Source organism: Pseudophryne corroboree, chromosome 2, assembly GCF_028390025.1.
Source record: "Pseudophryne corroboree isolate aPseCor3 chromosome 2, aPseCor3.hap2, whole genome shotgun sequence".
NCBI lineage: Eukaryota > Metazoa > Chordata > Amphibia > Anura > Myobatrachidae > Pseudophryne > Pseudophryne corroboree.
This window is the reverse complement of record NC_086445.1, coordinates 262,002,570-262,024,323: the sequence shown is the minus strand read 5'-3', so window position 1 is coordinate 262,024,323 and position 21,754 is coordinate 262,002,570. Positions and strand designations below refer to the sequence as shown.

Sequence of the window (21,754 nt, the reverse complement as noted above, 5' to 3'; positions counted from 1 at the left end):
CCCTGCTGAAGCAAGTCCCTTCTCAGAGGTAGAGGCCACGGATCCTCCGTGATCATCTCTTGAAGTTCCGGGTACCAAGTCCTTCTTGGCCAATCCGGAACCACTAGTATCGTTCTTACGCCTCTTTGCCGTATAATTCTCAATACTTTTGGTATGAGAGGCAGAGGAGGAAACACATACACCGACTGGTACACCCAAGGCGTTACCAGCGCGTCCACAGCTATTGCCTGCGGGTCTCTTGACCTGGCGCAATACCTGTCCAGTTTTTTGTTGAGGCGAGACGCCATCATGTCCACCATTGGTCTTTCCCAACGGGTTACAAGCATGTGGAAAACTTCTGGATGAAGTCCCCACTCTCCCGGGTGAAGGTCGTGTCTGCTGAGGAAGTCTGCTTCCCAGTTGTCCACTCCCGGGATGAACACTGCTGACAGTGCTATCACATGATTCTCTGCCCAGCGAAGAATCCTTGCAGCTTCTGCCATTGCACTCCTGCTTCTTGTGCCGCCCTGTCTGTTTACATGGGCGACTGCCGTGATGTTGTCCGACTGGATCAACACCGGTTTTCCTTGAAGCAGAGGTTCTGCCTGGCTTAGAGCATTGTAGATTGCTCTTAGTTCCAGAATGTTTATGTGAAGAGACGTTTCCAGGCTCGACCACACGCCCTGGAAGTTTCTTCCTTGTGTGACTGCTCCCCAGCCTCTCAGGCTGGCGTCCGTGGTCACCAGGATCCAATCCTGTATGCCGAATCTGCGGCCCTCCAATAGATGAGCACTCTGCAACCACCACAGAAGAGATACCCTTGTCCTTGGAGACAGGGTTATCCGCTGGTGCATCTGAAGATGCGACCCTGACCATTTGTCCAGCAGATCCCTCTGGAAAATTCTTGCGTGGAATCTGCCGAATGGAATTGCTTCGTAAGAAGCCACCATTTTTCCCAGGACTCTCGTGCATTGATGTACAGACACCTTTCCTGGTTTTAGGAGGTTCCTGACAAGTTCGGATAACTCCTTGGCTTTTTCCTCCGGGAGAAAAACCTTTTTTTGAACCGTGTCCAGAATCATCCCTAGGAACAGCAGACGTGTTGTCGGAATTAACTGGGATTTTGGAATATTCAGAATCCACCCGTGCTGCTTTAGCACTTCTTGAGACAGTGCTAATCCCATCTCTAGCTGTTCTCTGGACCTTGCCCTTATTAGGAGATCGTCCAAGTATGGGATAATTAATACGCCTTTTCTTCGAAGAAGAATCATCATCTCGGCCATTACCTTGGTAAAGACCCGAGGTGCCGTGGACAATCCAAACGGCAGCGTCTGAAACTGATAGTGACAGTTCTGTACGACGAACCTGAGGTACCCCTGGTGTGAGGGGTAAATTGGAACGTGGAGATACGCATCCTTGATGTCCAAGGATACCATAAAGTCCCCTTCTTCCAGGTTCGCTATCACTGCTCTGAGTGACTCCATCTTGAACTTGAACTTTTTTATGTACAGGTTCAAGGATTTCAGATTTAGAATAGGTCTTACCGAGCCATCCGGCTTCGGTACCACAAATAGAGTGGAATAATACCCCTTTCTTTGTTGTAAAAGAGGTACCTTGACAATCACCTGCTGAGAGTACAGCTTGTGAATGGCTTCCAAGACCGTCACCCTGTCGGAGGGGGACGTTGGTAAAGCAGACTTCAGGAAACGGCGAGGTGGATCCGTCTCTAGTTCCAACCTGTACCCCTGAGATATTATCTGCAGGATCCAGGGATCTACCTGCGAGTGAGCCCACTGCGCGCTGAAATTCTTGAGACGACCGCCCACCGCCCCCGAGTCCGCTTGAGAAGCCCCAGCGTCATGCTGAGGCTTTTGTAGAAGCGGGGGAGGGCTTCTGTTCCTGGGAAGGAGCTGCCTGTTGCAGTCTCTTCCCCCTTCCTCTGCCTCGTGGCAGATATGAATATCCCTTTGCTCTCTTGTTTTTAAAGGAACGAAAGGGCTGCGGTTGAAAAGTCGGTGTCTTTTTCTGTTGGGGAGTGACTTGAGGTAAAAAGGTGGATTTCCCGGCTGTAGCAGTGGCCACCAAATCCGATAGACCAACACCAAATAACTCCTCCCCTTTATACGACAAAACTTCCATATGCCGTTTTGAGTCCGCATCACCTGACCACTGTCGCGTCCATAAACTTCTTCTGGCCGAAATGGACATAGCACTTACCCGTGATGCCAGTGTGCAAATATCCCTCTGTGCATCACGCATATAAAGAAATGCATCCTTTATTTGCTCTAAAGACAGTAAAACATTGTCCCTATCCAGGGTATCAATATTTTCAATCAGGGACTCTGACCAAGCTACCCCAGCACTGCACATCCAGGCTGTCGCTATAGCTGGTCGTAGTATAACACCTGTATGTGTGTATATACTTTTTTGGATATTTTCCATCCTCCTATCTGCTGGATCTTTAAGTGCGGCCGTCTCAGGAGAGGGTAACGCCACTTGTTTTGATAAGCGTGTGAGCGCCTTGTCCACCCTAGGAGGTGTTTCCCAGCGCGCCCTAACCTCTGGCGGGAAAGGGTATAAAGCCAATAACTTCTTTGAAATTAGCAGTTTTTTATCGGGGGCAACCCACGCTTCATCACACACCTCATTTAATTCATCTGATTCAGGAAAAACTATAGGTAGTTTTTTCACACCCCACATAATACCCTGTTTTGTGGTACCTGTAGTATCAGCAATATGTAACGCCTCCTTCATTGCCAAAATCATATAACGTGTGGCCCTACTGGAAAATACGGTTGATTCGTCACCGTCGCCACTGGAATCAGTGCCTGTGTCTGGGTCCGTGTCGACCGACTGAGGTAACGGGCGTTTTACAGCCCCTGACGGTGTTTGAGGCGCCTGGACAGGTGCTAATTGATTGTCCGGCCGTCTCATGTCGTCAAACGACTGCTTTAGCGTGTTGACACTATCCCGTAATTCCATAAATAAAGCCATCCATTCTGGTGTCGACTCCCTAGGGGGTGACATCCCCATATTTGGCAATTGCTCCGCCTCCACACCAATATCGTCCTCATACATGTCGACACACACGTACCGACACACAGCAGACACACAGGGAATGCTCTTAAAGAAGACAGGACCCCACTAGCCCTTTGGGGAGACAGAGGGAGAGTTTGCCAGCACACACCAAAAGCGCTATATATGACAGGGATAGCCTTATAATAAGTGCTCCCTGTATAGCTGCTTTAATATATACAGTATTTGCTGGCGTATAAGACTACTTTTTTGCCCTGAAAAATATGCCTCCAAGTGGGGGGGTCGTCTTATACGCCGGGTGCACTTCAGTTGGGATAGACATAGCTGCCATAGTGGCCTTCCGATACTCGCCCGGTGCCCATAGTGGCCTCCCGATGCCCGCCCACCTCATTCTACTCACCATCCAGTATCGCGCGATATTCAGTGCGGCCGCGGCGGGTCACTAGTGCCAATTACAGGGAGATGCAGGGACTGGCCGGAGGCGCTGCAGTCGCGTTGTGGCCGTACAATGGTGACAATGACAGGTACTGTAATGGCACTAATACTAATACTAATGGCACTCATGTGAAACCGGTAACACTAAATGCACACAGGGGTATACTTTTATACATTTTACAACTTTCTCCTCGCCCCCTCCCCCCTTCTTATGCATACCTTGATAAATACTCCCTATCCAAATCTCTTATCAGGTCATAATATACAGTATGTCACAAATCTGATGTTCTTTTACGTTTTATTTGGTGTGTGGAAGGGGGTAGTCTTATACGGCGAGTATATAACAAACTCTATATTTTGAGTGGAAATGTTGGGGGTCGTCTTATACGCCCAGTCGTCTTATACGCCGGCAAATACGGGTATATTTTTGCCACAATTTTGCCCCCCCTCTCTTGTTTTACCCTGTTTCTGTAGTGCAGTGCAGGGTAGAGCCTGGGAGCCTTCCTGACCAGCGGAGCTGTGTGAGGAAAATGGCGCTGTGTGCTGAGGAGATAGGCCCCGCCCCTTTTTCGGCGGGCTCGTCTCCCGCTCTTTAACGGATTCTGGCAGGGGTTAAATATCTCCATATAGCCCCCGGAGGCTATATGTGAGGTATTTTTTGCCAAAAAATAGGTTTACATTGCCTCCCAGGGCGCCCCCCTCCCAGCGCCCTGCACCCTCAGTGACTGCCGTGTGAAGTGTGCTGAGAGGAAATGGCGCACAGCTGCAGTGCTGTGCGCTACCTTAAGAAGACTGAGGAGTCTTCTGCCGCCGATTCTGGACCTTCTTCTCGTTTCAGCATCTGCAAGGGGGCCGGCGGCGAGGCTCCGGTGACCATCCAGGCTGTACCTGTGATCGTCCCTCTGGAGCTAATGTCCAGTAGCCAAAGAAGCCAATCCATCCTGCACGCAGGTGAGTTCACTTCTTCTCCCCTAAGTCCCTCGTTGCAGTGATCCTGTTGCCAGCAGGACTCACTGTAAAATAAAAAACCTAAGCTAAACTTTTCTAAGCAGCTCTTTAGGAGAGCCACCTAGATTGCACCCTTCTCGGCCGGGCACAAAAATCTAACTGAGGCTTGGAGGAGGGTCATAGGGGGAGGAGCCAGTACACACCACCTGATCGTAAAGCTTTACTTTTTGTGCCCTGTCTCCTGCGGAGCCGCTATTCCCCATGGTCCTTTCAGGAACCCCAGCATCCACTAGGACGATAGAGAAAATGCTGTGTTCAACCATAGACAGGAGAACACAAGCACACATACAGCATAGATATATTATCAGCCCCTGTTCTCTCTTCACAAAGATAGAGGATATAGGGGGTAATTCTGAGTTGATCGCAGCAGGAATTTTGTTAGCAGTTGGGCAAAACCATGTGCACTGCAGGGGAGGCAGATATAACATGTACAGAGAGAGAGTTAGATTTGGGTGGGTTATTTTGTTTCTGTGCAGGGTAAATACTGGCTGCTTTATTTTACTCTGCAAATTAGATTGCAGATTGAACACACCACACCCAAATCTAACTCTCTCTGCACATGTTAAATCTGCCCCCCCTGCAGTGCACATGGTTTTGCCCAACTGCTAAGAAAATTCCTGCTGCGATCAACTTGGAATTACCCCCATAAAGTATTCATTATAAAATAAAGAAACCCTAAACTGGCTGATATATGCAGCTGCACACAGCATCAGCAACAGAAACATTAGTAGCAGCACCTGCAGGAGCAGTGTTGACCCTGTACTCAATATATGTCTATTGAAATCAGGTGCAGAGAGGTTAATTAGGATAACTATCAGCATCCTGTGCATTTTCCTATCACAGAGGGTCTTGCAACAAGGTTCCTTCCAGCATGCTGCGGGGACTGACTGGGACAGTGGGGTCAGACACAGTGTAAGATTTCCCACTGTCCTACTGTCCTGCTCTTTCTATCATTTAAATGTTGGCAGGCAGCGGAGATGTAGACCGCTGCATGCCCTGCCTCAATCACTGTGAGAAATATGGGGCTGTGCTGTGGAGACCAGCCGCAAGTCCCAGCACATGGTCTCATACTCTGCTACGGCCCAGGACCAGCTACATCTGCCTGGAGGTGCCCGATTCTTAATAAATCAAATAAGACCAGGAAAGCTTCAAATCAGGGACCTGGAGAATGGGGGCAGTGCAGCGGAATGGAGCACATAGTTCTCATACCTTCCACCTAAGTTCTTAAAAAGAACGCCCAATACAAAAACAAAAAACGCCAACACTTAAACAAATAACAAATTGGAACCTACTCCACAGGCACATAAAGTAGAGAGGACGGGCTAGCTTACAAACAAGGGTAGTTTTATGTGCCGACTCCGCACAGCGGCCTCTGCACCTCATGGTGAGCGGTGTCCCCCGATTGGATAAGAGAAATATCACCCCCCCACCACCACGTGTCGCATATCATTACTGCAGTTACTCACCTTTATGCAGGAGTATACAGCACACACAAAGAGTATATTGGCCAGAATGATGAAGATGCTGGTGTAGACTCCAAGCATGAGGAAGGAACTGCAGAAAGAAAGTCTGTTACAAACAACAAGAATGCTCTCTGCCAATCTATCTCAGCGCATGGAACAAATGTAAAAAAAAGGGTCTATTTAAATTTTTTTTTTTTTTTTTTTAACACCGACTAAGATTTGTGATATCAAGACTAATAATTAGTCCCATAATGCAAACACGTAAAATAAGAACTACCACCCTGAATTGCTACAAATCTCATTAAACTACAGGATGCGCACCATGGAGCATTAGAGCTTTAGGAGGTAGAGGGGAGTAAATTGGGGCACTGGTGCTACTTTGGGAAGACTGCTTATTTAAATAAAAAAAACTTCAAAAGGGATAAAGGATGGAGAGCTATAATATACTGTACATAATAACGAGATTTATGGTAAGAACTTACCGTTGTTAAATCTCTTTCTGCGAGGTACACTGGGCTCCACAGGGAATGACATTGGGGTGTAGAGTAGGATCTTGATCCGAGGCACCAACAGGCTCAAAGCTTTGACTGTTCCCAGAATGCATAGTGCCGCCTCCTCTACAACCCCACCTCGGTGCACAGGAGCCTAGTTTTTGTTAACCAGTCCAATGCAGTAGCAGGTAAAAGAGACGACAACCGCTAGTAGCCACATACACCACACTCTCACGACAGGAGAAAGTGTCAGCGGCTAATGCCATACCAACCCAAAGAAGCTAAGTGCGTCAGGGTGGGTGCCCTGTGGAGCCCAGTATCTTGCAGAAAGAGATTTAACAACGGTAAGTTCTTACCATAAATCTCGTTTTCTGCTACGGGGTACACTTGGCTCCACAGGGAATGACATTGGGGATGTCCTAAAGCAGTTCCTCATGGGAGGGGACGCACTGTAGCGGGCACGAGAACCCGGCGTCCAAAGGAAGCATCCTGGGAGGCGGAAGCATCGAAGGCATAGAACCTTATGAACGTGTTAACTGTGGACCACGTAGCCGCCTTGCACAATTGTTCAAGGGTCACAACACGGCGGTCCACCCAAGATGGTCCAACAGACCGAGTAGAATGGGCCTTGATGGTAGCAGGAGCTGGAAGGACAGCCTGTACGTAAGCATGTGCAATCACCATTCTAATCCATCTGGCCAGGGTCTGCTTGTGAGCAGGCCAGCCACGTTTGTGAAAACCAAACAGTACAAAGAGAGAATCAGACTTCCGAAGGGATGCAATTCTCTTCACATAGATACGGAGAGCCCGTACCACATCCAAAGACCGCTCTTTTTAGTAATTTTCTTTTCCCAGCAAAAATTGGTCACTTTGGACTCACGACTTGGACAGGCTTTGCACATTTTACAATCCCCACATCGATAGAAGCCTTTATTTCTGGGGAGAAAACGCTTACCATCCATATGTAGTGCACTAGATACAAGATTGTTTTTAATATTAGGTGCCCTCCTGTAAGTGAATTTAGGTTTCTCAGGTAATACTTTCCTTAGGATCTCATCTTTCAGAAGAATATTCCAATTCTTCCTAATAATACCTTCAATCCTTTTATGTTGTTTGTTAAATTGTGTATGAAAGGATACTTGAAAATTGGTAGTATTCTTAGCTGTCTTGTCTTTGCTCTTTAATAATGTAAGTCTATCTATCCTACCCACTTCTTCTGATGTTTGAAGCAGTTTTGCTGCCTCGTACCCCTTATCTGCAAAACTTTTAACCATGATAGAAGCTTGTTCTCTATATTTAACAATGTTAGAACAATTCCTACGTAATCTGAGCAGTTGACCCCTAGGTACATTTTCTAGCCAGATAGGTAGATGGTTACTGTCCAGGGGTATATATGTGTTACAATCAGTTGGTTTTACATAATTGCTAGTAGTAAGAACTCCTTCCATATTACTACGTGAGTGGTATTCATCTGCATCATATGGTTTAAGAAGAAAAAACAGTATCTTCATTAAAGAAACCTTTATGGGTGTTCTACTACATTTATACAAGTAAGCATACATGTAAGAATTCGTTGTCAAGTCCTCGCCATATCACTTTGGTGACCCCATAAGAAGGTGGACGTCTGATTTCTTCTGGGACTGTTTTCCATCACTTTTTTCCTCCTTTACACAGTGGAAAGAACTTTTTTCATATGCAGTATTACACTATGTTATGTTTAATTTTCTGTTCCATGTAAACCTCGATATCGGTGTGAGGACAACTCAAGTGAAGGGACATTTGGAGCGCAAAAAGTGAGATTGTACCTTTCCTTTGCTACATATTGTCTTCATAGGTTGGTGACCTATTTGGTACTGTCTATTTGCTGCTCTTTTTGCAGCGCCTTAGGAGGGATTTCTTTATTTTATCATACTAAGTATAGCTATGCACTTAATAGATATATCAATGCACAGTAAAGACTGGATGTAGATCACAGGGTACTTGTACTAAATAACCCTGACTAAATGCACTGTTTCTTAACTAACACTGTCAGCAGACATGTAGCACACTTAAGTGTCCTGTAAAATGCACAGCACTGACATTCAGGCGGCTTTACAGAGGATTTGCCAAAACAGTCCCAGGATCAGCTCAGCTTGTCCTAATGGCGCCCAAACGCTGACAAGGAGTGAGGGAGAGAGAGACATGCAGCTCCAGGGCGGGAACATTTACTCTAAATGGCACCCTGGGGATGGGGGAGGGGCTACAGGTCAAAGCCTTATCCCTTTGCTGGACTTCACCACCGGGAACTGCGGGCTTTATAGCAAACGGTTTTTAGTAAAACCAACCTGTGCCCTTGCCCTGGTGGTCTAGTGGGGTCCCTGTACTGCCACAGAGTCCACGCCAGCGCGCGCGGCCCGCCTCCCACCGGCCGCGCCGGATAGCGATTTCCAGCGGGTCCCGCCTGGGGGACCCTCTTACCTCCTCCCTGAGTACGGCCACGTGATCCTGGAGAGCTGCGGTGGGGTGTGTGACTGACAGAAGAAAACCGGAGCCTCCGCTGTAACCAGGGAGTATACAGCGCCGCTGGGGGAGGTGATGGAGCTGCAGCAGCAGATGTCTGACTGACATCTAACACTCACAGTGTTTCTGCTGCAGCTCTTGAAGTCTTCATTTTTCACTTTAAAAAAGCTCTTCTGAGGGCTGCTGGAGCAGCCCATCTGTTGTATGCCTGCACTGCATGGCACCAACTACAAAACTGGGCTCCTGTGCACAGAGGCGGGGTTGTAGAGGAGGCAGCGCTATGCATTCTGGGAACAGTCAAAGCTTTTAGCCTGTTGGTGCCTCGGATCAAGATCCTACTCTACACCCCAATGTCATTCCCTGTGGAGCCCAGTGTACCCCACAGCAGAAATATATATTTTTAATAGAGAGATTAGCATTTTATTTATTCAAACAGATTCGTATACCCTTATAAAGCAACTCCGTTATTTTATAATAAATTATCTTTTAAATGTTATATAGAAATAACATGAGACCAACATTTATGAACTTACTGGGGAAATATGACAATTTGTATAAAGCAAATGAAGCAGAAGACCAGCAGGGTGCAGGCCACGTAACCTCCAAAGCGATCATCCACTTTCTTGGAATACTGCAACATACATAAAGTGACAAAGAGTTGAAGGCTCACATACATTTCTCAGCTGTAATAAACGGTCACTGTGAAGTAATATATTATGACAGAATGGGATTGATCTCACTGTAAAACAGAATAAAACTACAGACTAAAACTTGCTATCCCCTCTAAAAACAAGGCGTGCTTATGTAACCGCAATCCCTCTGGTTTTGCCTTGTAAATGATTGCTGCTTTCAAAAACAGAGGCAGACTCGCACAAAGTCCCCCAGCTCTGGCAACTCGCAGGCTATTACATTTAGCCCCTGGTATGAGATGCTATGAAGCATTTACAGTTTGCTCCGTGCCATATGATTACCATGACATGTTATGTAGTGGACAGAGTCACATGACACATAATAGTGGAACCCCCTTCTTCTCTTCAGACAGAACCCCCTCTCCCTTCTTCAGCTACACTTTCCTGTGTTGCAGCATAAGACAAATGCTTTCATTTGTGAGACACATTACTTGCAGTGTCAGGCATATCAATAAGCCCATACTGTAAATATCAATTTTGTAAAGGGAACACTGAGTTATAGGAGAACCATCTGCAAACATTAATGATTATTCATGTTAAAGGGCCCTACACATTGGCCGATCCGCCCCTGAGTTGCCCGACGGCGGATACGGCCGACGGGCGACCCGGCGGCGGAGGGGCAGTGACAGGGGGAGTGAAGTTTCTTCACTCCCTCTGTCACCCGGCTGCATTGAAGTGCAGGCAAATATGGACGAGATCGTCCATATTGGCCTGCATGTACAGCCGACGGGGGACCAACAGTGAACGAGCGCGGGGCCTCGCATCGTTCATCGCTGGAGCCTCCACACTCAAAGATATGAACGGTATCTCGTTCATTTATGAACGAGATCGTTCATATCTTTGACTGATGTCGGCCAGTGTGTAGGGCCTATAAGAGGTACAAAATGCAATAAGGGGAATTTAATACCCAACGGTAATTCCTTTTCTCTAGTCCGTAGTGGATACTGGGAATTGCAGATTACCATGGAGTATAGATCGGGTCCACTGGAGCCTGGCACTTTAAGAAATTAATAGTGTGTGCTGGCTCCTCCCCTCTATGCCCCTTCTAGCAGACTCAGTCTAGGAAAACAGTGCCCGAGAAGACGGACAGACTTTGAGAGAAGGATATAACACAAAAAGCGGTGAGGTAACGAACCAACACACAGAATAACAAGATAGCAGAGCTAACCACAACAGTGGAAACCAACACTACCTATAGAATGATAGCAACGCTAACCAAACATGGAACAGGGAAAGCAACAGCAAACCGAACCAAGAACACTTACAACCAGGTAAGCAGGAAACGAAGCAGTGAGGTGGACGCCCAGTATCCACTAAGGACTACGAGAAAAGGAATTCCTAGTGGATACTGGGAATTGAAGATTACCATGGGGACATCCCAAAGCTCTCAGAACTGGTGGGAGAGTGCTGAGACCTCTGCAAAACCGCCTGACCAAACTGAAGGTCATCCTTCGCCAAGGTGTCGAACCTGCAGAACTTTACGACGTGTTCGAACCAGACCAAATAGCTGTCCGGCACAACTGTATGGCCGAGACACCCCGGGCAGCCGCCCAGGAAGAACCCACTGACCTTGTGGAGTGGGGCTGAATAGAACTCGGCAGCGGTAGAGCTGCTGAAGTATAGGCTTGCTGAATAGTCAACCTAAACCACCTAGCAATGGACTGCTTAGAGGCAGGGTGACCAATCTTAGTAGCATCATAAAGGACAAAAATCGAATCAGACTTCCTGTGACGAGCAGTCCTTTTGATGTAGACCTTCAAAGCCCTAACCACATCCAGGGACTTTGGAGCAATAGACGTGTTGGATAACACTGGAACCACAATTGGTTGATTCACATGAAAGGCCGACACAACCTTCAGCAAAAAGTGTGGGCGAGTTCTGAGCTTCGCCCTATCCTCGTGAAATATCAAGTAAGGGCTCCTACAGGATAAGGCCCCCAATTCCGACACCCGTCGAGCAGAAGCTAAGGCCAGCAACATAACTGTCTTCCACATTAGGTACTTCAAGTCTACCCTATGTAAGGGTTCAAACCAATCCGACTGGAGAAAGGTCACACTGAGGTCCCACAGAGCCGTGGGAGGGACAAAGGGTGGTTGAATGTGCATAACCCCCTTTAGAAAATTCTGTACTTCTGGAAGTATCACCAGTTGTTTCTAGTAGAAGATGGAGAGAACCGAAATCTGAACCTTGATGGAGCCTAATCTTAGGCCCTTATCTTAGGCCCTTAAGATTAGGCCCTTATCCACGCCTGCTTGCAGAAACCGGCCCAGACAAAATTCCAGAGGGAAATATTTTCTACCCTCGCACCAAGAAACATATTTCTCCCAGATACGGTGGTAATGTTTGGATGTAACCACCTTACGGGCCTGGACCATAGTGGAAATAACCTTGGATGGGAGACCCTTTCTAGTTAAAATCTCCCTCTCAACTTTCAAGCCATTAAACATAGCCGCTGTAAGTCTGGATAGACAAATGGTCCTCGTTGAAGAAGGTCCTTGCATAGCGGCAGAGGCAGGAGCTCCGCATACCAGGCCCGTCGAGACCAATCTGGGGCAACCAGAATTGCCTGAACTCTTTCCTTTTTGATTCTTTTTAAAAGTCTTGGAATGAGAGGAAGTGGAGGAAACAGGTACACAAACTGGTAAGTCCATTGTGTCGTTAGAGCGTAGAGCGTCTACCGCTATCGCTTGTGGATCCCTCGTTCTGGAGCAGTAACAACGGAGCTTCTTGTTGAGATGAGAAGCCATCAGGTCTATTTGTGGACAGCCCTACTGGTGAATCAGTTGTTGAAACACCTGAAGGTGAAGGCCCCATTCCCCCGGATGGAGGTCTTGCCTGCTGAGGAAATCCACTTCCCGGTTGTTCACGCCTGGAATGTATATGGCTGAGATGGCCCTTGCGTTGGCTTCCGCCCAGAGAAGTATTCTTGAAACCTATTGCATTGCGGCCCTGCTTCTTGTTCCTCCCTGATGATTAATGTACGCCACTGCCATGGCGTTGTCCGACTGCACCTGGGTGGCCTGATTCCGAAGGAGGTATGCAGGAAAGCATTGTAAATTGTTCTGAGTTCCAGGATGTTGATTGAAAGAGCAGATTCCTGACACGACCATTTCCCCTGGAACTGCGACCCCTGGGTCACAGCCCTCCAACCCCGGGGGCTGGCATCCGTTGTTAACAGAGTCCAAGACTGGATATTGAAACTCAAACCCTCCACCAGATGGGAGACTTGTAGCCACCATAGTAGGGATATCCTTGCTTTCGGCGACAGAGTTATAGTCTGATGCATGTGCAGGTGGAAACCCGACCATTTGTCCAACAGATCCAGTTGGAATGGCCGTGCATGTATCGCCTCGTAAGATGCGGCCATCTTGCCCAGCAAGCGAATGCAAAAATTAATTTAGCTCCTGCGTCGTTTTAAAACCAAGCGGACCATAGACTGAATTGTCAAGGCCTTGTCCAATGGAAGGTAAACCTTCTGAGACACCGTATCCAGGATCATTCCCAGGAACTGAATTCTTTGCAATGGTTCCAGGTGAGATTTCTTGAAATTAAGAACCCATCCGTGATCTGTAAGCAGACGAGTAGCCAAGTTGATGCTGCGCAGCAGTTGTTCCCGGAACATAGCCTTTATCAGGAGATCGTCCAGGGACGGGATTATGTTGACACCCATCATACGCAATTGCAGCATCATCCTTGGGGATGTGGAAATACCAAAGGGTAAGGCCTGAAACTGGAAGTGTTGGACCAGTACAGCGAACCTTAGGAACGCCTGATGAGGTGTCCATAACGGGATATGCAGGTATGTATCCTTGACATCCAGGGATACCAGGAACCCCCCCTCCTCCAGACTTGCTATCACAGCTCTCAGTGATAGAGTCTTGAATTTGAACACTCGAAGATAAGGGTTCAGAGACTTTCAGGATCGGCCGGACAGAGCCGTCCGGTTTCGGGATTACAAAGAGGCTTGAATAAAACCCCTTTGTGTGGAGTTGAGGAGGTACTGGAACAAAAATAGTTTTTGAACTGCCTCTTGCAAGGTAACCCTTGTTATAGGTGAAGCTGGTAAGCCCGACCTGAAGAATCTGAGAGGAGAGAGTTCCTGGAATTCCAGCCGGTACCCTTGGGAAGCGAGATCCCTCACCCAAGGATCCCGGCAGGACTCTGCCCATATGTGGGCGAAGTGTTGAAGGCGAGCACTTACCTGAAAATCGCCTTGCTGCTGGGGCCACCCATCATGCGGAGGGCTTTCTGGAAGAGGATCCGGAGGCCTGGTCCAAAGATCCAGCAGCCGCTGGTTTACAGGCCTTCCTCTAGCAGCATTGGAGGCACCTCTGGCTCTTCCTCTAAATCTGGCCACACGAAAGTACTGCAGAGATGGCCAGGATAGGGACGTCTACCAGGTGGCACAGCAGACGGCAGACATGTAGATTTACCTGAGATATCCACTTGTTCAGCTCTTCCCCAAACAAGGCATCACCTGTAAAAGGAAGGTTCTCTACCCCTTTCTTAGAATCGGCGTCTGCTGACCATTGTTGCAGCCACAGGGCTCTGCGAGCCGAAACCACCATAGCCGAGGTATGGCCGTTAATGATACACAGTTCCTTAACAGCCTCACTTATGAAGTTTGCAGCATCTTTAACTATCTCCTCCTGAGGTAGTGTATACAACCCTTTTAAAATAATATCAGACCATTTGACCATGGCTCTAGTCTGGACATCTAGCCGCACACTACGGCAGGGCGTTGGGCTACACCTGCTGTAGAATAAATAGACTTAAGAGTGGTCTCCATTGTGCGATCGGCAGGCTCTTTGAGAGAACTGGCCCTAGGTACAGGTAGTACAATTTTACATGACAGCTTGGACACAGACATATCCACTGTCGGGGGGATTTCCCAGATTTTCCTATCCTCTATAGGAAACGTGAAGAAATTTAGTACCTGTTTAGGAGTGACATTTTTTGTCAGGATTTAACCACGCAGCCTTTGAAAGAGAATTTAATTCCTTAGAAACTGGGAACGTTGCAGAGGAATTTGGCTTTACGTCAAAATGCAGTTGCCCTGTAGGTCCTGCTTCCTTATCAGGAATATTGAGAACCTCCGTAATAGCAAAAATTAGGGCCTCAACTCCCGGGGACAGGGAATTATCCTCGTCCGCCCCTAACTCATCCTCATCTAATGCTGGTAATTCAGAATCAGAGTCAGACAGCAATACCTGTGGGAAACTGTGTTTATGAGAGACCAACAGTGGTGGCTGAGGAGCCTGTCTGTGGTCAGTATTGGTTAACATGAATGTGTCCATTGACTATTTCAAGGTTTGCCTCTCCTGTTTAACCATGGCTAACTCTGAATTTATGTATGTAATCATATTTTTAAAGGAATCCATCCACTCAGGTTCTTTCACATCACCTGTGAAGGTAGTGAACATTGAGTACACATTAGAGACTCTTGTGAGGAATGTGTAAACCTAGCCTTGCATGCAGTACACACAGACTTATTAGTAGACAAGCTTTTGTAGAAAACACAGAGTTAAGAGAGAAAAACACAGTGCAGTACTATAGAGACAGCACACTTATTCTAGACAACCCTGAATGGAGTGACACAGAGAGAAGGTTGGACCAGCACACGATACCTCAGGCAGGGCAGCGCCCCGCCGGGTATCTATATATTATGTGTAATTTACCTCACAACGGTGAAGCCGCCGATACTGCTCTTCCCCCTTCACTATAACCTCCTGGTACCAGTTATCATTGGTGATACAGTGGGTCCTGTGGAGGAGCAGCCTGCATGCAGTCTGTACAACAGCAGCAGCAGCAGGAAATGGTGCCTCTGGTCTGGCTCTATGGGAAGCCTCGCCCCTGTAATGGCGCGCGGTCCCTCTAAGTTTATACTGGCATCTCCTTAATATAATAAAAAACGAGTGTGGAACCCCTTTTTTATGTAATCGCCAGTGTGGGTACTCAGTGGGCACCGCAGCCCGTTGCTGGGTGATCACGGTCCCATCATGCCGCCATCTGCACCGGGGGCCCGCTAACCGGGACCCCGGCGTATTACTCACCGCACCGCGTCTACGGCATCTGTTAGGGGTGGCTGCATGCTGCCGCCGTGGGCTTAAACCCGAGATGTATGAGAACAGCACCTCAGGAGCTCAGTGTCCTGTCAGCGGGGATACGAGCCATTAACTCTAAGGAAGTTGGTTCGCCCCCCCCCCCCCCCTAAGTCCCACGATGCAGGCAGACTGGTTGCCAACCAGAGCTGCCTGAAAATAATAAACTACATTAAATTTCTGAAGAAAACTCTCTGGAGAGCAACAGAATGCACCCGGCTCCTTGGGCACATTTTTCTAAACTAAGTTTGCTAGGAGGGGCATAGAGGGGAGAAGCCCGCACACTCTATTAATTTCTTAAAGTGCAAGGCTCCAGTGGACCCGATCTATACCTCATGGTAATCTTCAATTCCCAGTATCCACTAGGACGTTAGAGGAAAAAAAAGTTGAGAAATGTATGAGAAAAAAAAAAAAGAATTTACTCACCGGTAATTCTATTTCTCGTAGTCCGTAGTGGATGCTGGGTACTCCGTAAGGACCATGGGGAATAGACGGGCTCCGCAGGAGACTGGGCACTCTTTAAAGAAAGATTAGGTACTACATCTGGTGTGCACTGGCTCCTCCCTCTATGCCCCTCCTCCAGACCTCAGTTAGGGAAACTGTGCCCGGAAGAGCTGACATTACTAGGAAAGGATTTGGAATCCAGGGTAAGACTCATACCAGCCACACCAATCACACCGTACAACTTGTGATAATTATACCCAGTTAACAGTATGAACAACAGCTGAGCCTCATTAAACAGATGGCTCAGAACAATAACCCTATAGTTAAGCAATAACTATATACAAGTTATGCAGAAGTCTGCACTTGGGACGGGCTCCCAGCATCCACTACGGACTACGAGAAATAGAATTACCGGTGAGTAAATTCTTATTTTCTCTGACGTCCTAGTGGATGCTGGGTACTCCGTAAGGACCATGGGGATTATACCAAAGCTCCCAAACTGGCGGGAGAGTGCGGATGACTCTGCAGCACCGAATGAGCAAACTCAAGGTCCTCCTCAGCCAGGGTATCAAACTTGTAGAATTTTGCAAACGTGTTTGATCCCGACCAGGTAGCAGCTCGGCAAAGTTGTAAAGCCGAGACCCCTCGGGCAGCCGCCCAAGAAGAGCCCACCTTAGGATGCGGCAGTCCAGACGCAGAATGAGCCTGCTGAATCGTGCTACAGATCCAGCGAGCAATAGTCTGCTTAGAAGCAGGAGCACCCAGCTTGTTGGGTGCATGCAGGATAAACAGCGAGTCGGTTTTCCTGACTCTAGCCGTCCTGGAAACATAAATTTTCAGGGCCCGGACTACGTCCAGCAACTTGGAATCCTCCAAGTCCTGAGTAGCCGCAGGCACCACAATAGGTTGGTTCAAATGAAACGCTGATACCACCTTAGGGAGAAATTGGGGACGAGTCCTCAGTCCTGCCCTGTCCATATGGAAGATCAGATAGGGGCTTTTACACGACAAAGCTGCCAATTCTGACACACGCCTAGCCGAAGCCAAGGCCAAAAGCATGACCACTTTCCACGTGAGATATTTCAATTCCACGGTCTGAAGTGGCTCAAACCAATGCGATTTTAGGAAATCCAACACAACGTTGAGATCCCAAGGTGCCACTGGAGGCACAAAAGGGGGCTGAATATGCAGCACTCCCTTAACAAACGTCTGAACTTCAGGCAGTGAAGCCAGTTCATTTTGAAAGAAAATCGACAGGGCCGAAATCTGGACCTTAATGGATCCCAATTTTAGGCTTATAGTCACTCCTGACTGTAGGAAGTGCAGAAATCGACCCAGCTGAAATTCCTCTGTTGGGGCCTTCATAGCCTCACACCAAGCAACATATTTTCGCCATATGCGGTGATAATGTTTTGCTGTCACATCCTTCCTAGCTTTTATCAGCGTAGGAATGACTTCAACCGGAATGCCCTTTTCCATCAGGATCCGGCGTTCAACCGCCATGCCGTCAAACGCAGCCGCGGTAAGTCTTGGAACAGACAGGGCCCTTGCTGTAGCAGGTCCTGTCGGAGCGGCAGAGGCCAAGGGTCCTCTGAGATCATTTCTTGTAGTTCCGGGTACCAAGTTCTTCTTGGCCAATCCGGCACGATGAGTATAGTTCTTACTCCTCTCTTTCTTATTATCCTCAGTACCTTTGGTATGAGAGGAAGAGGAGGGAACACATAAACCAACTGGTACACCTACGGTGTCACTAGAGCGTACACAGCTATCGCCTGAGGGTCCCTTGACCTGGCGCAATATCTTTTTAGCTTTTTGTTGAGGCAGCACGCCATCATGTCCACCTGTGGCCTTTCCCAACGATTTACAATCAGCTGGAAGACTTCTAGATGAAGTCCCCACTCTCCCGGGTGGAGGTCGTGCCTGCTGAGGAAGTCTGCTTCCCAGTTGCCCACTCCCAGAATGAACACTGCTGACAGTGCTATCACGTGATTTTCTGCCCATCGGAGAATCCTTGTGGCTTCTGCCATCGCCATCCTGCTTCTTGTGCCGCCCTGTCGGTTTACATGGGCGACCGCCGTGATGTTGTCTGACTGAATCAGCACCGGCTGGTTTTGAAGTAGGGGTTTTGCTTGACTTAGGGCATTGTAAATGGCCCTTAGTTCCAGAATATTTATGTGTAGGGAAGCCTCCTGACTCGACCATTGTCCTTGGAAGTTTCTTCCCTGAGTGACTGCCCCCCAACCTCGGAGGCTGGCATCCGTGGTCACCAGGACCCAGTCCGGTATGCCAAATCTGCGGCCCTCTAGAAGATGAGCACTCTGCAGCCACCATAGCAGAGACACCCTGGTCCTCGGGGACAGGGTGATCAGCCGATGCATCTGAAGATGCGATCCGGACCACTTGTCTAACAGATCCCACTGAAAGATCCTTGCATGGAACCTGCCGAAGGGAATCGCTTCGTAAGAAGCTACCATCTTTCCCAGGACTCGCGTGCATTGATGCACCGACATCTGTTTTGGTTTCAGGAGGTCTCTGACCAGAGATGACAACTCCTTGGCCTTCTCCTCCGGGAGAAACACCTTCTTCTGTTCTGTGTCCAGAATCATACCCAAGAACAGCAGACGCGTCGTAGGAACCAGCTGCGACTTTGGGATATTCAGAATCCAGCCGTGCTGTTGTAGCACTTCCTGAGATAGTGCTACTCCGACCAACAACTGCTCCATTGACCTCGCCTTTATAAGGAGATCGTCCAAGTACGGGATAATTATAACTCCCTTCTTTCGAAGGAGTATCATCATCTCGGCCATTACCTTGGTAAATACCCTCGGTGCCGTGGACAGACCAAACGGCAACGTCTGGAATTGGTAATGGCAGTCCTGTACCACAAACCTGAGGTACTCCTGGTGAGGTGGGTAAATGGGGACATGTAGGTAAGCATCCTTGATGTCCAGTGATACCATATAATCCCCCTCTTCTAGGCTTGAAATCACCGCCCTGAGCGATTCCATTTTGAACTTGAACTTCCTTATATAAGTGTTCAAGGATTTCAAATTTAGAATGGGTCTCACCGAACCGTCTGGTTTCGGTACCACAAACATTGTGGAATAGTAACCCCGTCCCTGTTGAAGGAGGGGAACTTTGATTATCACCTGCTGGAGGTACAGCTTGTGAATTGCCGCCAGTACTACCTCCCTGTCCTGGGGAGTAGCAGGCAAGGCTGATTTGAGGTAACGGCGAGGGGGAGACGTCTCGAACTCCAGCTTGTATCCCTGAGATACCACTTGTAGAACCCAGAGATCCACCTGTGAGCGAACCCACTGGTCGCTGAAGTTCCGGAGACGGGCCCCCACCGCACCTGGCTCCACCTGTGGAGCCCCAGCGTCATGCGGTGGACTTAGTGGAAGCAGGGGAGGATTTTTGTTCCTGGGAACTGGCTGTCTGGTACAGCTTTTTCCCTCTACCCTTGCCTCTGGGCAGAAAGGACGCGCCTCTAACCCGCTTGCCTTTCTGAGGCCGAAAGGACTGTACTTGATAATACGGTGCTTTCTTAGGCTGTGAGGGAACCTGAGGTAAAAAATAAGAATTTACTTACCGATAATTCTATTTCTCGGAGTCCGTAGTGGATGCTGGGGTTCCTGAAAGGACCATGGGGAATAGCGGCTCCGCAGGAGACAGGGCACAAAAAGTAAAGCTTTAGGATCAGGTGGTGTGCACTGGCTCCTCCCCCTATGACCCTCCTCCAAGCCTCAGTTAGGATACTGTGCCCGGACGAGCGTACACAATAAGGAAGGATTTTGAATCCCGGGTAAGACTCATACCAGCCACACCAATCACACTGTACAACCTGTGATCTGAACCCAGTTAACAGTATGATAACAGCGGAGCCTCTGAAAAGATGGCTCACAACAATAATAACCCGATTTTTGTAACTATGTACAAGTAATGCAGATAATCCGCACTTGGGATGGGCGCCCAGCATCCACTACGGACTCCGAGAAATAGAATTATCGGTAAGTAAATTCTTATTTTCTCTATCGTCCTAGTGGATGCTGGGGTTCCTGAAAGGACCATGGGGATTATACCAAAGCTCCCAAACGGGCGGGAGAGTGCGGATGACTCTGCAGCACCGAATGAGAGAACTCCAGGTCCTCCTTAGCCAGGGTATCAAATTTGTAGGATTTTACAAACGTGTTTGCCCCTGACTAAATAGCCGCTCGGCAAAGTTGTAAAGCCGAGACCCCTCGGGCAGCCGCCCAAGATGAGCCCACCTTCCTTGTGGAATGGGCATTTACATATTTTGGCTGTGGCAGGCCTGCCACAGAATGTGCAAGCTGAATTGTATTACACATCCAACTAGCAATAGTCTGCTTAGAAGCAAGAGCACCCAGTTTGTTGGGTGCATACAGGATAACAGCAAGTCAGTTTTCCTGACTCCAGCCGTCCTGGAACCTATACTTTCAGGGCCCTGACAACATCCAGCAACTTGGAGTCCTCCAAGTCCCTAGTAGGCGCAAGGCACCACAATAAGCTGGTTCAGGTGAAACACTGACACCACCTTAGGGAGAGAACTGGGGACGAGTCCGCAGCTCTGCCCTGTCCGAATGGACAAACAGATATGGGCTTTTTTGAGAAAAAAAAACCCACCAATTTGACACTCGCCTGGCCCAGGCCAGGGCCAAGAGCATGGTCACTTTTCATGTGAGATGCTTCAAATCCACAGATTTGACTGGTTTTAAACCAATGTGATTTGAGGAATCCCAGAACTACGTTGAGATCCCACAGTGCCACTGGAGGCACAAAAGGGGGTTGTATATGCAATACTCCCTTGACAAACTTCTGGACTTCAGGAACTGAAGCCAATTCTTTCTGGAAGAAAATCGACAGGGCCGAAATTTGAACCTTAATGGGCCCCAATTTGAGGCCCATAGACACTCCTGTTTGCAGGAAATGCAGGAATCGACCGAGTTGAAATTTCTTCGTGGGGCCTTCCTGGCCTCACACCACGCAACATATTTTCGCCACATGTGGTGATAATGTTGTGCGGTCACCTCCTTCCTGGCTTTGACCAGGGTAGGAATGACCTCTTCCGGAATGCCTTTTTCCCTTAGGATCCGGCGTTCCACCGCCATGCCGTCAAACGCAGCTGCGGTAAGTCTTGGAACAGACATGGTACTTGCTGAAGCAAGTCCCTTCTTAGCGGCAGAGGCCATAAGTCCTCTGTGAGCATCTCTTGAAGTTCCGGGTACCAAGTCCTTCTTGGCCAATCCGGAGCCATGAGTATAGTTCTTACTCCTCTACGTCTTATAATTCTCAGTACCTTAGGTATGAGAAGCAGAGGAGGGAACACATACACCGACTGGTACACCCACGGTGTTACCAGAACGTCCACAGCTATTGCCTGAGGGTCTCTTGACCTGGCGCAATACCTGTCCCGTTTTTTGTTCAGACGGGACGCTTTTGCCATTGCCCTCCTGCTTCTTGTGCCGCCCTGTCTGTTTACGTGGGCGACTGCCGTGATGTTTTTCCCACTGGATCAATACCGGCTGACCTTGAAGCAGAGGTCTTGCTAAGCTTAGAGCATTATAAATTTACCCTTAGCTCCAGTATAT

General features: G+C 48.4%; 1 protein-coding gene across 2 annotated transcripts in view; it reads right to left on the bottom strand.

Moving 5' to 3' along the window:
- Positions 1 to 21,754, bottom strand: part of ADCY6 (adenylate cyclase 6) — a 421,005-nt gene that overhangs the window by 77,941 nt on the left and 321,310 nt on the right. For both annotated transcript variants that reach the window (XM_063952744.1, XM_063952743.1), the window contains exons 13-14: positions 9,445 to 9,542; positions 5,925 to 6,012 (exon numbers count right to left, since the gene is read on the bottom strand). In XM_063952744.1, the coding sequence (XP_063808814.1) occupies positions 5,925 to 6,012; positions 9,445 to 9,542 (186 nt within the window). The remainder of the gene's footprint in view (positions 1 to 5,924; positions 6,013 to 9,444; positions 9,543 to 21,754) is intronic.